The sequence below is a fragment of the Adelges cooleyi genome, unplaced genomic scaffold (genome assembly GCF_023614345.1).
Source record: "Adelges cooleyi isolate 19-005CV unplaced genomic scaffold, UGA_ACOO_1.1 ACOO_flye_CR_arks_rails_tigmint_CR_PRNA_574, whole genome shotgun sequence".
Lineage (NCBI taxonomy): Eukaryota > Metazoa > Arthropoda > Insecta > Hemiptera > Adelgidae > Adelges > Adelges cooleyi.
The window spans coordinates 6,165,757-6,183,617 of record NW_026096268.1 but is presented as its reverse complement, the minus strand read 5'-3'; the positions used below and the strand labels follow the sequence as shown (position 1 = coordinate 6,183,617).

The 17,861-nt window shown below is 32.4% G+C and overlaps 1 protein-coding gene across 3 annotated transcripts; it reads left to right on the top strand.

Annotated features, from left to right (window-relative positions):
• Positions 1 to 75: 75 nt before the first annotated feature.
• Positions 76 to 16,279, top strand: LOC126843433 (cytokine receptor-like). Of its 3 annotated transcripts, XM_050580978.1 has the most exons (23): positions 76 to 173; positions 280 to 529; positions 964 to 1,061; positions 4,263 to 4,460; positions 4,986 to 5,462; positions 5,965 to 6,103; positions 6,254 to 6,426; positions 6,500 to 6,657; positions 7,268 to 7,484; positions 7,763 to 7,940; positions 8,441 to 8,589; positions 8,888 to 9,042; positions 9,114 to 9,324; positions 9,894 to 10,052; positions 10,172 to 10,327; positions 10,913 to 11,118; positions 11,179 to 11,290; positions 11,363 to 11,590; positions 12,691 to 12,855; positions 12,953 to 13,034; positions 13,668 to 13,740; positions 13,832 to 13,924; positions 13,986 to 16,279. In XM_050580978.1, exons 4-23 carry the CDS (start codon positions 4,310 to 4,312, stop codon positions 14,265 to 14,267), a joined length of 3,564 nt encoding a protein of 1,187 aa, XP_050436935.1. In that variant the 5' UTR covers positions 76 to 173; positions 280 to 529; positions 964 to 1,061; positions 4,263 to 4,309; the 3' UTR covers positions 14,268 to 16,279. The 3 variants fall into 3 exon arrangements, with proteins under 3 accessions (XP_050436935.1, XP_050436936.1, XP_050436937.1); XM_050580979.1 differs by lacking the exon at positions 9,894 to 10,052; XM_050580980.1 differs by lacking the exons at positions 12,953 to 13,034; positions 13,986 to 16,279.
• The last annotated feature ends 1,582 nt before the right edge of the window (positions 16,280 to 17,861 follow it).

Genomic DNA, 17,861 nt, shown 5'->3' with positions numbered 1-17,861 from the left:
TTACCACCATTTAAACCGTGATTCATACATTGGTGAATAGCCGTGAGGTTGTATACTAGTACCAAAGATCAGATGCAGCAACAGTTGCTATTACAACGTTGAATAGTCCAAGGAATGGTCGCCGGTCGAATATTCAGGATGCGCCTTATCAAATTTTTGGCCATAAAATCCAAGTAACATTAACGCTTCTACCGACCAATATCATAAACACTATATTTATTACCGTGAAAATATACATTCTCGTGTTCATCCGAACCATTGTTGTATGTTGCTTACTAGATGTCGCTAGCTGCTCATTGATTTGGATATAAGTTTTTGTTGGAAAATAATCTTTGTGCGGGCGATGTACGTACTTCATTTCCCAGCCGTAACCCGTGACTACAGGTGGTCACGAAAATCTACAGCCCCAAGTACAGTATACAATATTTGGTGCAAGCCCGGGCGGACCAACCAACCAACAGTTGTCAGTCCACAGTCGTCCCTCGTCAATTGCGGATGCTTCGGTGAAGAACGTTTGGCAATTTTGTCGGTATGCAACAAAATATGTCTACAAATACAGCGCATAGCGCCGGAAAAGCTTATACCTCGAAAAATTAAATTTCGTTTTATTACAATAAAAACACTTCAGAATAATATGATATTTCGAAACTGACCAAAATCTAAAAAAAATTGATCCACTAAATGAAAAATTTTCTTTTTTTTGGAAATTGTATTAAAAAAAATGAGATGATTTAAAAAATTACAGTTGGCTTTCCTATAATAAAATAATGGATTTTTCATTTGTGGGTTAAGCTTTTCTAGCACTAAATGCCTCAAATAATTGTAAAAACAAATAAAAAACGCATGAATAAATGTAATATTCACTCGATTATAAACCAAACGATCACAAAAGTGAACATCATATATTGCAAAAATACAAACTCAATATTCCAATATTATTGAAATATTATTGTGACTTTTCAGGTGTGATCACAGTAAAAAAAAAACAATTCTGAAGAAACCGATCAAAAATATATCATCTACCTACTAGTGTCTCGCGAATAATTTAGTCATAACTTTCGGTAAGATTACACAATTAATATTAAAATCAGTAATATTTTAGGGGGAAAACACTGTACCTACATTTAAGATTTTTGTTCACATACTTGGGACAAAAAAGGGGTATGGTGTTTTTTTTTTACAAAACCATTTTTGAATAATATGTTTTGACAAGGTTTAGAAACAGGTATTTATTTCAGGGGCAAAATATAGGCAATATTTGACCAAATAAAAGATTAAATAAATTTCAAACACGTTAATTTGTGTTAGCTTAAGAATAAAAATAGTTTTTTTAATATTAGTTTTAGATGTTTGTAGACAAATTACCCTTACAAAATGTCTACTACTTCAAAAGGTCCGATTTCATAGTTCATTAAGAGTTAGCTAGTTTCTACTCGGTTTTTTTGGAAACCAAATTTCGAAGTAATTAAATTTTTCGAGATGAATTTTGCAAAATGTTATAATAAATAAAACGCAATTGTTTTATTCTAAAAAAGTAAAAATTGGTTTCTACCAAGTAGGCGAAATTTTGTAAAGATTTTGTTGGTCTAAAATTAAAAAAATTAATAAACCTTTTTCTTTTTCACTATAAAAAAAAATGTTTAAACGTCACAAACATCACGTAAATAGGGCTCTATGCTTGTTATTTGTTAGAGAATAATTCTACTTGTATATTACTGAACAATATTATAAACAAATATTCCAAATTAAAATTTTAGATTTTTTTTTAATATTTTAGACATAATAATTGTATGTCTGAAATACATATTTTAATTAAACCCTTTAATATTTATAAGGTATAACCTACTTTTCGAATATCTGTCTATATTTGTCTGTATATTTTATTAAGTAAAAATAATTCTGTGTTGACTGTAAATCGAATTTTAAATATTGCATAGTCAACATAGATGTTATTAGATATGCTATTTATTTTAATAACAATAAATATTCGTTAATTGAATGAACCTACCTGAAAGTGACATTACCACTTTTAAATAAACGCTTCAATGGAAAACAATAGATGGTGAATGTGTGATTCATGTACATAAAAAAAAATATTAAGTAAAAAAAAAATTGCAGAAAGTGAATGCTAACAGGTTACTATATTAAACATATACCAATTGTTGCGTTTGAATTCAAGTTTTTAGAGGTTTCTTTTTATTTTCAATAACAAAGAAAAATTTTGACTACGAATTTTTCAAAAATTTAAATATGTTATTGGGTTAAATGTATGTTCAGTCTAATGTTCAGAATTTAAGCTACACCAAAAAAAGGCGAAGTAAAAAAAAAGTTTTTACCTCTTCTGGGGGGAAAAGAAAAGCTGGAAACAGGAGAGCTTGCATCTCCGCATCGAAGCTAATACAACATTTTTCGGAGGGATTGATATAAATTAAGTGGGGTTTTCCTTCCATACGTAAATTCATTAAGTGATTTTTATAAGAAAGCTGATTTCAGCTTTCTATATTTTTGATTGCGATTTACGCTTATACTTTTCGCCGCTTTTTTTCACACTCAACGTAAAATAAATAAAATTTCTATGTTTTTACTACTGTCCACCAGGGACTGGGATAAAATATATATGCCCGGCCGATAATCTAATTAGGCCTACTAATTAAATCAGGCCTCATTGGTTGGGATACTTAGAAATAATTATTTTCATGAGCTCGAGTTACGCATCTAATACACAATTTTCCAATAACACAAACGATGCTCATCAGAACTTTAAAATATACTCTGATTACTAATGGTACTTTCAGAATCGGGTTGTTAGGAGTTTTTAGTTTAGCCTTTTATTTGCGTCAACCAGCAAACAGGTGATTTCTGATTCGATTGTGGCGCCGCCCCGACCGGGAAATTGTCTTGAGGGGAACGCGAGGGGAAGTTGTTTGCAAACTAATTTATTAACATTCGCTCCAAACTCAGTGTCGACGGCTTCCATGACCTCTGTTGACTCGAAACGACCGATCGATACTTCATGTGCATTGGCATCTCTGTTAGGCAACGGCTGTGTTTATAACAACGTAAGTTAGGGGTGGGTCGGTTAAACGATAAAAATTTCCTGGGAAAAAACTGTGCGTCGGTCTTCCCTTCAAGTTCAATACCCTTACCACCGCCTTTATTAAATTCACGTCGCCGTTCTCCCCTTTAACGTTTTGGGTGGCCGTTGGTAATAAATAACAATTATACTTTTTAGCTATTCCACAATTTGTCATAAAGATAGTCTAAAAACTAAAAAAGAAATAAATACTATATTTATTTCTTTATATATATATTTATTTCTCTATATATTTATTTATTACTATATTTGTATTTCTCAAGTACTTATAAATACGAGATCCGACAAGATTCATAGTTATTACTAATTATATTAATTATGGTCCGCTATCTAATTAGTATTGAAATAAAATTCCTATCACGAGTATTAACTATTAAGTATGTATTATGTGAATATTTTTATGTTGGTTTAACATATTCATTTTCACTTGAATTGTTTTACAACTTTGGATAACTCTTACTAACACTAAAAGCTAGTGAAATGCTGATTGTGGAACCAACATGAAACAATTATATCAAAATGTTGGCAATTTAAAAAAAATTAACTAAAGTTTTTACACTAGTTATGTTCTTGCTCGCTGGCTATGGGGGGGGGGGGGAATCTCTAATTAACAGACTCGTGTCGTATTTATTGTACGACACTGATTTACTTATTGTGTAAACACCACTTTAGAACGTGAAAACAGCATAAATAAATAAAATTTAGACAAAAATTACTCAAGTAAATTTGCACAGTTTTCGCTCTGTATATGCATCTTAAAACATAATTGATAGATTTAGTACAAACATAAAGTTTTCGAAGTTCGAGGTTTGTATTAATACATGTTGACTAAACTTGTAATTTTATAAAAAAAAAAAGTCTAGAGACAAAATCAAATTCGTAATTTTGGTTTTTTGTTTATATGTTCAATAATTTATCATTTATTTTTTTAAATTAATAGTTTGGACAATTTTTAATCCATCATGTTCGTAGTTTCACTAAGGGATATGGTAAAGGGTAAATCCAAAAAAATAATATATAAATAAATGTGTAAGTTTCAATAACAAAAATTTAGCTGTTATAAAAGTATACTTCTGTGAAGCAAGTTACGTTTTTTTTAGACGAACGTAGATTTTATTTATTTGTAGTACTTACATATCTAAAACTAAAAATGATACCTTCTTTACAGCCGTGTTCAATAACACAGTACGAATATGACCGTTGCAAGGTTGTAGTATGGAAAGGCAACAATTAATCTTCAACGATCTACATAATTGGCCATCATGGACGCGGACCTTACATATAATACTGTTTATATTATGTTCATCATTTATTCAATCTGTACATTCAACAGTGACTTGTGGTCCGGGAATAACATCGATTGGAGGTAAATTTTAAAGCGTCATTGCTTGATTAATTTTTAAAATACTATACCATGTATATTACCGGCTATCAAATATAAACTATCTTGTCTACTTCACAATTTTTTTTTTTACTTTAATTTTTTCAATGAGTGTCAAATAATTTTAGTTGATATTTTGTACTATTAACCTTATCGTGACGCAAATTTCCAACTACCCATCACACATTCACACTTCAGTATTCTATGTCATATTTACTTTCAGCTAATTTCTTATAATTCCTTCCATTCAATGATTTATTATTCATTTTATCCACTCGCTGAACTGGGAATTGTATTAAAACTATTGTATTCGGGCATAGTTCCCCGCGAGTGGATTGGACACCCTTTTTTCCCCTTTTTTTCCTCTGCAATTTCTTACATCATATCATTTTTTCTGCATTATCCCATATTGTCCACTCGACATACTTCTGTGTCTTCGACTAGTTCTCATTCTCAATCTTTACGTTTTTCCAGTGACGATTAATAATTTAACCATTTCTCTTGCGATAGGAACCGTTCCCAAAGGCAACATTGTACTCGAGTACGACAATGGAACTCCGCTAGAAATAACGTGCGCGTTGGATCCAGACAACTATTTGATCAAAAAGTTTTTCAAACATCACATTGGCGATGAACACTACATTACCGAACCAAGTCAGAAGCTGTTATTCTACAGAAACCACATACTGCTGTCGAAGGAATACATAACAGTGATTAACGCGACGGCGGCTCGTCTGTTCATGTCAAGACCTCCTGCTGGTCACAATACTTACTACTGCACGTTGCTGTTGGGCGATAGACGACACAAAGCAAAAAGCTTTAGTAGTACCAACACCAGTAGTGTTGTCGGAAAAACGGCTCTAGAATCGTTAATTGGCATGTATTCCACCGCACAACCGTTAAGTATTGGAAGCAGCAAACTACACTCATATGGTGTTGCCTCGGATTCCGAAATTGGAGTATGTCTGAATCACGTTGCCGTGGGATGTGAGTAAACAACTGTGTGACTTGTATGATCATTTAAATGAATTGCGATTGATGCAAAAATGACCTTAGTCAAAACGGCTTAAAACTTTCACTAAAACAAATAAACATTTTTTGTATACTATTCAAATTTAATATTTTTGTTATTTTTTTATAATTTCTAGTAGTGTGACTGAGATAATTTTAGCGTACATCGACGCTTTGAGAAAATGTCAACAAGAAAACATATTAAACTCATTTTCGTTAAAATGGGACTAAGGCCTTTTTTGCATTAATCGATTCAAATTAAAATTTTAAATATTATTTAAAAGTTAATACGGTTTATGATGAAGAACCAACGTTCACAAGCGAATACATTAGTTTGAATAATATTTTTTTAGTTTGTTTTGATTAAATAGGGAATTTTGTTAAGAGTAGAGAAATGTATTTGGATTACACATCTTGTATCGATATGTAGGACAAACCCTGAATTTTTTGAAAAACTATGGAATATTTTCTTTTTTAGACAAGCCTCTACCAGTCACCAATTTTACTTGCATTTCTTTGTACTGGAAAAGCTTGTCGTGCAATTGGACCAAACCCAACAATCCTGTGAAGACTACTTACAAAATTGTTTTTAAACTACCCGGACGCGCGGGTGGCAGGTAAAATAAATTAGACTGTAGGTTTAACTTGTTTTGTGGATATGTTCAAAATGTTATAATATGCATCTGTTATTATCTGATTGTTCCAAACGAGTGAGATTAATCACCATAATTCTCTGGTAGCCGTACTTAATCATTTGCTTATATTAGGACTTCGAGCAGTTGCCCCTCAGACACGGACGTGACACTGAGCTTTTGCTATTGGGATTTTACCACTTCTCCTATATACAGACCAACCTACGAGTATTATTATTTCACGATAATCGGTGAAAATCTATTGGGCACTACGTTAACTAATATAAGTTTTCACCATTATGCGCACGGTAAGTTACTATATTACATATTACCGTTTTTTCTTTGATTCATTGCGATTGAAAATTGTTTGTACTTATTCAGTGATCCCGGAGAGTCCCACTAACATAACCGTCATGGATAAGACACAAACGAGTGCTATGCTTCAATGGTCTGTCGGTAGAATAACCACTTTTCCTCGTAACCTGGTTCACAGGATTGAATACAAGTCCCAGTGGGAAGACGATATTGATTATTGGCACGTAAGTACGCTCGTTTTTCACTGTATCAACAGTGTACATTTTTCCATTCTACGCGTCTTCAATCATTTGATAGGGTTGCTGCAATACTTCATGTTTCCCAGTTGTAACTCAATTCCTTTAAGCGCCTATAGGTATCCCTATTAATTTGCGTCGTAATTTGTTTCATCGAGTACATTTTTGGCAATACGTTCGGAATCGTTTACAATGAGTCGGCAATCCATACTAAAGATACTAGGGATGCTAATGTGGTGGTCTCCCGTTTCCTTCACGTCAGAGGGTTGTATTTGTAGGGATGTTTACTATCTTCGCTTACGCCTACAGGCTTCATTCAATTGCTGCCCTTCTCCAGTCCACAGGGACTGTTTTTTGTCACCACTTAAACTGGGTCTATTCTATCCCCGAAAGATAGGGTGCACATTTTTACATACACATAAACAACCTTACGTTTCACACTGGATTCATAAAGTTGTGATATAAAATAAATTTCGATTTTTTTCTAATTTCTTTGAGTTTCCCAGAGAAGAGTTAGCAAAGATAAAACTTAAAAATATAACGAAACACTACTAAATCGTATAGTTATTAGTTTCAAGTTGGTAGATTTTTTTTTCAGAGTGTAGACGTCAGTGGAATATTATGTAACATATTGACCGGTACACGAGCTTCTAGTTTAACATGTCGCAATGAGGAATATTATTACTTCAACGTTACCGATTTGAAATATCCGTTTACGCTATACACAGTTCGCATATACTTGCGTTTGTCTGTAGCTATAGGCGAAAACATGTGGTCGACTCCCGGAGTCATTACCCTCAAGACCAAACCGGCGAGTGAGTAAAAAATAAGTAGACTTTAACTGTGTACATACAAAATTGTTGTGTAGTTGAGATACAAGTGTGTAAGGACGTGTAGTCAATAACAACGATGATAAAGGGAAGATGAGAGGAAATAGGTGAGAAATAAATGGATGAACTGAAATAGAATAAAATACTTCCACACAAAAGAAGTATACTGTACGAAAAAGATAAAATAGACAAACATTGTACACAACGGTTTTGTAGAAATTTCGCTTTATAATTATAATTTATAGTTTATATATTATTACTAGTTCCCAAGAGACCTCCACGTACAGACATAGGCAGTTTCGAATGCACGCCTTCGCCTATCAACAAATCTACCAGAGACATTATTATCTATTGGCAACACCTTGACGACAGTGAGCAGTATGGCGATTTGTTTGGATACCGCGCATTGTATACATCTTTACCGATGAATAATCAAACAATGTAATTATTCAATTAATAATGTACTATATTTTCGTGTGTATTATCTAAACTAAGTAGCACACACTTTTCCTGAGTACACGATTATTTATACACATTGGAGAATGGACCACATACGGAGTTTTATGGAAATCTTTTACGTGAAGTATTTATAATGGAGTTTCCTCGTGTATTTAGAAGTCGCTAGTAATCTTTTTTAATTAGGTGTCTTCACGCTAGTAATAGGATACTACTTTTTTTGACGACCCTCAAGAAAAATTAACAGGTAACGGTGTACATAAAAGATATCCTCCACTAAATTGTTATGGCGAATCAGTAGATAATAGTTTTAGGATAAATACTATGAGTAGAAAGACCATAAGTGTGTGTCAAAATTCAACCCTTATCGGATGTTAACAGCTGCCTTATTAAAAATAGATGATATATTATTATTATTATTATTAGTTGATAGGAAAGACTTATGTGTTAACAAATTTTCTAATTACGTTTTTGTTTTTTCGTAGCTATCATTTGAGCAACGAAACGTACAAAAGCTACGCAAAATTCCAGGGGCTCAGCAACAACGTTGACTATATTTTTTTAGTATACTCAACTAACGAAGAAGGTTCATCGGTTGACTATTCGACTATTTTCGTTGCTAGTGAAAAAAATAGTAAGTTTTTCGAAATAGCATGTCAAAGTCAGCCATACAAACACATTTTGTAAGACCATAGCCGAACTTAGGGCATCCTAAATTCAAAATTCAAATCTCCTCGATATCGAACCACTCTGACCAACACATAATTTAGTTCTATATTCTTCCTTATAATATTGACCTAAAGCGACTGTCTGAACATAAATAAAATTATGTTTGAGGTTTATCATTTATTTAAAAGTTAGCCTCTTTGGATCTGGCCGATTCTATTTGATACGTTTGATTTTTAATTGAACGACTATTTTTTCGCTATCAGAAATATTCGAGCCGTTGTCGTTTACCAAAATGGCGTATGGCAAAAGAGATGTTTTTGAACTCTCGTGGAAGCACAACAGTGACCAAAATTATCAGCTTGGAGACTATACGATATTCTGGTGTAAAAACGACAAAGATCGACCGTACCAGTGCAATGTAAATATTTTTAGGATAGAAGAAAAAAAAAAAGCTGGAATTATAAAGAACTGAGATTTTGTTTTGTTTAGGGATACATAAATTGGGTACACGTTGCTCGGTCGGAGTCCAGTTACAACATTTCGATGAAGGATCATACCAAAATCTACCAGTTTGCCATAAGTGCTAACGAACAGAGCCCGACGCAAAAAATGTCCACCAATAATCATCGTACTAATACCGATTTAAGCAGCAGCAGCAGTGGAATGGTGTGGGCATCGTGTACGGTGTTATACGATAAAAGTATGTGGATATAGCCTTTATAGGGCTGTATAATACTTAATATTATTTGTTCATTTATTTCTTAAACAACATAATGTATTACTTTTTTATTAACGATACAAATATTATAATATAGTACACCTCGTATAACCGTAAATACTTGTGATTGAAGTACGAGTTCTTATAATATATTCTAATTCAAATAAATTCCTGAATTACTAAAATTATAATTGTACACTACAAGGTATAAGTATCTCATACTAAATCACATAACAAATACAGAAAAATAATGAAATAATAAAAAAATACCTATGATAAAGAATCGAATAATATGCTCCTGAAAACCTACTACCTTGTGAGTGGAATAGTTTTAAATAAAATTAAGGATAAGTATGAGGATTTCATACAAATTAATAAGAAACCTCGACTCCAGTTGATAGATATTAGTGTAAAATTTTTTTTTTTTCTTATATAATCATTAAATCATACGATTCTAAGTGCGGAACGTAATTGGCCTACACACTTAATAGGCAAAGATAGCACATTATCACGCCCTAAGTTAATTAAAATATACACAAATTATTTTTTAGTCGATGGAAAGATTAAGAACGTTTGGGTTAATGTGATCGGGTCAACGTTCATAGGATTGATTTGGAAATTAGACTGTTCTGACAGAGCAGGAGCCGTTTTGAGATACGTCATAAGTTACTGTCCGGTAGTTTCTACCGATAATAATTCGACTTGCATAGGTAAATCGACAAGGATCTATACATAGTTTGTCTAGTTATTAATTCAATTATATTGTAGTTATTTATTATTTATGCTATGCTATGAATTCTATGCTGAAATCCAATATTTCTTCTGTTAGGTGCTCAAATAAACAAAACCGTTAACGGAGAAACGTCACAAGGCAATATCACACAGCTTAATTCGCACACGACTTACAAAGTAATAATATTTTTTGTTACAATACACGGTGTAAGTTTGCCCAGTGAGCCCCTGTTCAACACTACTCTTGAAGGAGGTAAGCTGATAGCTTATGAATGGTATGTGGGTCATTTCACGAGAAGTGATCATTTTCAGTAATAAAATTGTATAAGAAAATTGAAAAAAAAAAATTAAATAATTACTTCAAAGTCAAAATCTATCCATACCTTGGTGTCTAATTCAAAGCTTGACAGAAAATAAAGGTACCAATGTTGGGCCACACCGAAAATATGATCGCCATAGTGTGCTGTTGATTAAATGGGGTTTCGCTAAATATCATCCTTTAGCAGACAATGCTGCAATACTTTTCCAATCTAGGTTTTTTTAGGCGACCTATCACTATGCCAGGAGCAGTCTTAAAAGGGTTAGCCATAGATCTTAGGATGAGCCAGGGATGGAGAGCAGTGGCTATTAATTGATTATTTTAACTTTGTTATTGAAGCATAAATTAATGATTCTGATTGACACATTTTGTTCACCTAAATGTACCCTAAATGGACAACTTTTTATGCCAAAAACAATGGCGATGACTCATGGACACCTATGTACCACTTTCAGTGAAATGACTCTATGTACCAACTGGGAAATACAATAATAATATGTGTTTTGTGAACAAATTTAGCGCCCGACGTTACTGATTTACAAATCGACGTGACCAATGTGACGAATACGTCTATTAGCTTACAATGGACTGTCCCAATGTACATGAACGGTATACTCAGATACTACCAAGTTTATTATTACAACGGAGATATGGACATTCGTCAGCCGGAGTCGATTGATTCGTTGGATGAAACACAACATCATGCTACGGTTATCGAAACCAAGGTAAAAATAATCACAGTAAATTAATTCTACCGAAAGTACAGAATTTATTGTGTTTTCTAGTGTCGTCTTAGCAATTTGAATAGTTATCGATACTATAATGTAGCAATCACCGCTTGTACCACAGTTTGTTCGGAGCGTTCAAAACCAATTAGAGTGCAAACGGATGTTGGGAGTGAGTAGCTGGAAAATGAAATTGTATTTAATTCTGTCGGTTTAATGACTGATATTTTATTTTATTTCCAAGTGCCTGGTAAAGTGGCACAGCCGACTTTAACTTATGAAAGTAGTACTATCATAGTAGTTTCTTGGCCAAAACCAACAAGATCAGGCGGTCCAGTGAACTATTACCAATTGGACTTTGTAGTTCATCGCAGCGGATCGAATTTACAGAACGACAGCGGGTCTACGGCTTCTAATATGCTTCCCACTCAATTTCAAGATAATCTTAACAGATTTAATTACACGAGTTACAGTAAGGCATGATATTCTTTATATGGTGTATGTGGATTGAACGTTATACGAAATCGTCTAATGCAGTGGTTTCCAACTATTGGTCTGTCGACTTATCTCAAGACTATAATGGTCCACGATGCAAAATAATTTTTTTTCATGTTTATCAATTTTATTACTAAATTACTCTGTGTCAATAAATAATTAGAAAAGTAGAGGTAGGAGGGGTATTGCCTTGAGTAGAGTTGAAAACTACTGGTCTAATGAATAAGACGAATAATGAATAATAAAGAATTTGTCCATTCATTGACTTGTTACACGAATAAATCCGCTCCAGAGTTATCGTGGGCGCCGAAACAAATCATAGTATTACATAAAATAAATATCTCCTCAGCTATGCTTAAGCCATAAAACTCATTATTTTAATACTCGCACTATCAAAGTATTAGAGAATACATCCTAGGGACGAATCCCCTGACAGTGCACACTTAACTTATTTTTTCCTAAGCTTCCATAGCTGTTCAAAAAACTTTCTCTACTCTAATTACCTCTAGCTATTTATTTATTTATTATGACATATTTCGACTGGAACATATAATCATTTTACAAATAATATTGTCGAATAACATACACATATCATTAAAAAATACCAAATAACAATTAATACCGCATTACAAATTGTGTACTTAAATTCAAATCTATAAACTTATGTCTAACTAACTATCCACTCTCTAGTTTCTTTGGTCAACTCCATGATATATTTCAAGATTTCTTGAGGTTTTCTTTTTTGTAACCTCATCACGACTAGGTCCTACTGTCTGTTTTTTATTCATTCTCGACGAGACAGCCTGAATCCTGCGAAAGTGGTTTGCTGGGACTAGATTGGAATTTGAACTGTTTGACTAACCCATTCAATACGCCATTCTTCGATAGCATTAACGTTTGTTTAACTGAGGTGTTGAGGGTTGACCCAGGGTGGTTTCCACGACTTCTACTCTCACTGGTAAGATTCTCTTTCATCACACACAATCGTAAATAGTGGTGCGTTCAATTAAAATACACCCTATATTATAATTTTGTGAATGTTTTCATTAGTAATAATCAATGTTTGTCATTTGAAAGCGAACACATACCGTCTTCCCGTCTCAAAATGTGACTACGACAAAACCAATGGTCCACAGACGTTTTCTGTTGCTGTAAGAGCCGTCAATCTCAATCCACACGATTCAGAAAATCCTTATTATGGCCCGTGGTCTGCGCCCGGTTCTACGAGTTGTGTTTTGATAGGTATGAGGAATTTCTAAATTTATAACATAAAGAACTACTTAAAAAACTACTTAAATATAATGAATGCTTATTGATAACAATTACTATGCTTGCCCAGGATTTCCACTTGTACTGCAATACGGGATATGGTCATGTTTGGTTATAGTTTTGGTGTCGGTTATTCATTATTATAGCATCAGGTGAAATATATTACAATTTTTATATATGTTAATTAATATTATTACACTACAAGGATTTACTTTTATGTTTGCTCTTTTTTTGTATACATGTAATTATTATTCCACTTAACCCGCCTGTTTTTAAAACATCATGTTAAATCCTCGCGGTACTACATGTATTATGTAAAATAAATATTTAATTTTTTTTTTCTATAGCAAATTTTATCATTATACAAATCCGTATTTTGATATTTAATATCAATAACATAACAAATAAATAGAGATCTAAACTGAAATTATGCTGGATTATTTTACTATCATCTAATACTATTAGAACTTTGATTATTATGCAGTTTTCTTATTGTAATAATAAACAGTACTTGAATGCATATTTATTTTACTATATTTTATAAATTCCCATTGAATGATTTATTTTAAAGTGACTTTCATCACTTTCAAGTTTCAGTTATAATAATTTGAATGGACGATTAGTGGAAAATGTACTAATAACTGCAAATTGAATGGTTTTTGGGCATTGATAATGGTTTTGCATTCAGTATAATAAATACTTTGAACTTTTGTTTGTTAGAGTATTGTAATACAATATACATACACATTATATTATGTCTAAAATATCTTCTAATATTTGTCTAGGGCTTGGCGACGCTTCAATGCAATAACTGACGTACAAATAATTTTACCACAAACTATAAATAAAGACGGTCCCGTAAGCGTAAATTATGCTATACTCAAGCAAATTTTAGTTTTAAGAGTAACGTGTTGTTTAAAATTTGTTTTTTTTCATTTTTTCATTATAGACATATAGTTTTGAGAATTTCCATGACTGTGATGAGACGGTGGTTGATTGTGTCTATAGAGGCGAATTGGTCAATATCAATTGGACAAAACAGGTAGGCTGACGAGCAAAAAGTGTATTTTTATCAATTTAATTCGATTCTTTACTATTCGTAGAAAGTGGTTTATAAGAAAATAAACAATTGTAGTTTTAATAAAAATCACGAGTACACTCGCCAGAGATCCAACGAAGAAGAAAATCTACTAACAATTGATAACTACAAAAAATTAACTCAAACGACAGCTCCAGTTGACGAAACTGAGTTTAGTGACGGTGATCAGGAATCAGAAGTTACGGTTTCAAACACTCAACAGGTAACGACTACTACTCCCACCACTGCCACTATGTCTACCATTACCACCACCACCACCACGGTTATATTCAAATACACATGGTAGGGGCCATGGGTTAAATTTAATTGCAGACCATTGCAAATAATAAACCTACTTAGTAATTCAAATGCCAAAGAATGGATGACGATGTCAAGTATCATCTGTTTTAATATAGGATACTCTCTGTTTACTTAAAGAGTATATTTTAAGTTTACATTTAAAATCTGAAACATTTTGTACAACCATAGATTTATACAACAACTAGATGATCGTTTTAATACGCTGCATGTATTCGAGATAGAAGGCTCCGCCATAAGCAAAGCAGTGAATGTTTACACTTACCCGTATCAGTTAAGTGCTGGTAGCAGACATTTATAATTACATGTTTTGACGACAATAAAAATTCGAGCGATCCATTTGTAAGATAGATTTGTAAACATTGTTAGCTTTGCATATGGCAGCGCCTTCAGAGGTAAATGTTGTATACATTTTTGAGATGATTTCAGTATTATTAGTTTAGATACAAATTATAAATAATAATTAGTTTATACAAGTGATAAACAATTTTATTTATAAGAATAATTTTTGAAAAAAACCGTATTCAGGCTCTTGTAAAATTCGTTGGTAATAATGAACTTTTAAAATAGGTGCAGCTAAAAAGGTAATAGAAGGGGAAAAAGAAATAAGGAGAGGTTGTGTCAGTTTATGTCATATTCTATGACTATGTTGATAGTAGATAATAGTTAATTTAATATGTCCTCTCTAAGTGAATATCTTGATAAACGTAAAGGATTGTTTTTTCGTTGGTTCGATTTTTTCGTTTGAATATACCACAATTCAAATACAATTTCTTCAGTTGATTAGTGAAAACTAGTTAGTAAAACAAATGTACGCATAAACTAAAGCTAAAAAGATGCGATACAAAAATATAATTTAGTAAATCTCACTAGTTAATATTTACAAATACCTTTTTTTTTTGATTATTTAACATTTTAATAGACCTTCCCGGTGTTTTCGTGGGATAATTTCCATAATCAACCAGAACATTAAACATATAATATACAACAACGCTCAATTATTGTCCAATCGAATTTAATTTATAAGATTTATGCAACGTCAAAGCTCAAAAAATAATGAAGTACTTAGTTGATACTTCTACTGAATCAATTATCTATTTAATGCCCGTCAACTAACATAGTTTAGCAAACATTGCTGAAACTGTTAGCTCCAGACGAGTAATTATGGAGTCATTAAATCGAAATTATATTCTCTAAGGGTAAAATTATTATATTTTTAGCAAATATTAAAAGAATCATTGTTCAAATTTGACTTGCGCAAAAAAAAGCTCTATAACTTTATGACGGGATTTTTTTTTGTCTAGCTTGTTTTAAAAAAGAATGTTTGCTCATTCGTTAATATCAAACCAAAAAGTGCTCAATACACTATAACTATCACGCTCATTCATTAATAACAAATAAAATAAAAATAATGCAAATATATTAAAGGTCTTTTAAATTAATGCTTTTTGTGGTATCTCTGCGGTGAAAAAGTATAAGAAACGTATCTCTATCAAAGTTTGTTAAGTAATATTGTATAATCTAAAAAATATAAATGCTTTATAACTATTATATGTGTACGGGGTGGACTAGACTAGTGTGTTATTGTCACAGAGAAGATAGAAGGAAATTTGTAATAATCAAGTATGTGTACATGCAGTATTATAATCCTAATGTTAATAAATTCTTATAAACGTAAATTAACTCAAAAGAGAGATAAATTAATAGAAAATCTCAACGACTTTTAGCTTAGATGCTTGAATGGTTTTAGAGGAATACTCAGCTGGTCTGGTCTTACCTACTTACTTGTGTGAGGTTTATTGAAAGACATTTGTCTACTATTTATGTATTTCTATTAATTTAAAACGACAGATTAATAAAATTGATTTACATCAAATAAAACTCTGTGTAATTGTATTTTCCTCGAGTAGCTTAAAATTAATATTGTATATTAATAAAATTAGGTTAAGTCTTACTATTTGTGTTCTTTAAATGCAGTGTATTATTTTAAAATGGCAAAATGTTCTGTGTATGTATTTTTGAGTGTATGCTACATATGACTACATTAAAAAATGTAATTCCTACTTTGAAATGTAATATAACATTTAAAACGCCTGGTTGTTGTGTCATTATTTTACTATTTTTTTTTTGTTTATTCACAGTATCAGCGATCAGTAATCCAGGTTAGGACTGAATTAACATTAAGTATAAAATGAATGGTTACTTGTAGTTTAAACCATGTATATACAAGGTGAAATCAATTGAAGTCAAATGATAACGTAGAAGAATAGAGGCTTTAAAATGTGATGCTACAGTAGAATGTGTAAGATAAGATATGGTAAAAAAGTGTCAGGCATGTACATATCACAACATTTGAAAACAAAGGTAAGTAATGAAAACGACCAGAAATTCATCTAATTGGAATTATCGAAAATTGGAAATCATGGTTTACTAGTTTCAACTGTAAAGAGACTTCGTACTTTCCAATAATTGAACTATAAAATACATTCGAAACACGTATATTTTGTTCGCAATGTGGTGTACAACTACACTACGTATAATACTGTGGCTAACGCACGGTAATCGAATCAACATATTATGTCGTACAGATCCTGTAGTTAGGTTATGGAGACTATTATCGAATGTCGAGATCCATTATTAGGAAAAAAACTGTCAGTTCGATAATATTGCCTTTTCCCTTATATTAGATGGGTAGAATTTCACAAACTTTGTTTTTGTTTTGCTAGAAAATTGTCATCCATGTATTATTACCTATCCGCTCTTCCCATGTGCGCTTCATTTGATTACACTCAATAGTCGGTTTTTATTGATGTATTCCCAATATGGTAAGTCTAACTACAATCGAATATAATAACCACAAATTATTTAAGGTACATATAATCTACTTGTGCAAAAAATAAATTTATAAGAGGCGGTGTTGGTGAGTTGCGGCCCAATCCCTAAATCAAGTACGAGTTGCGGCCCAGGTTTATGAGAGAGACGTATGAGTTGCGGCCACATAATAATTACCACTTTATATTAGCCTATTAGCGTTACTCAGGAGACACCACGGGGAGGTTGGCCGAGTTATCTCCCAAAAATAGTGTTTTTTGGTCAAGTTTCGTCATGTTATTTGCCGATGAGCGGTTCCGTCGTTGTCATTTTAGTTATTTTATATTGAGTTGACAAAAATTCATCTGTCCTAACTTTGACACTCTAATAACTTCAAAAGTAACGAGATCGCATAATATAAAAACAATGCGAAAATAAAAATTTTAAAATTAATTAAATCTTATAGGTTATAAGATATTGAGTGGATCTCTTTAAAAAAATCGTCCTGTATAACTAAATTGGCGTTAAAAGTTTCAAGATAAAAAAGGTTGTACGGGCCGCAACTCATACGTCCATCGAAAATTGCCGGGCCGCAATTCACCGGTCTCCTACATCGTAAACAACACCTCGGGCCGCAACTCACCTACAGCCATAAGAGGCATGCGCATTGTACATATTATATACAAATACTGATTACATCTTATTCCGTCAATTAATAGCAAGATGATTCATAGTGTGCGACAGATAGGCTGTATGCTCGTATAATGATAGG

Excerpts from the sequence above, each read along its gene's own strand:
- LOC126843433 (XM_050580978.1), top strand. The coding sequence starts at position 4,310 with ATGGAAAGGCAACAATTAATCTTCAACGATCTACATAATTGGCCATCA. Across the intron at positions 6,658-7,267 it reads ACGATATTGATTATTGGCAC|AGTGTAGACGTCAGTGGAAT; the intron begins GTAAGTACGCTC and ends TTTTTTTTTCAG. Across the intron at positions 11,119-11,178 it reads CTACGGTTATCGAAACCAAG|TGTCGTCTTAGCAATTTGAA; the intron begins GTAAAAATAATC and ends TGTGTTTTCTAG.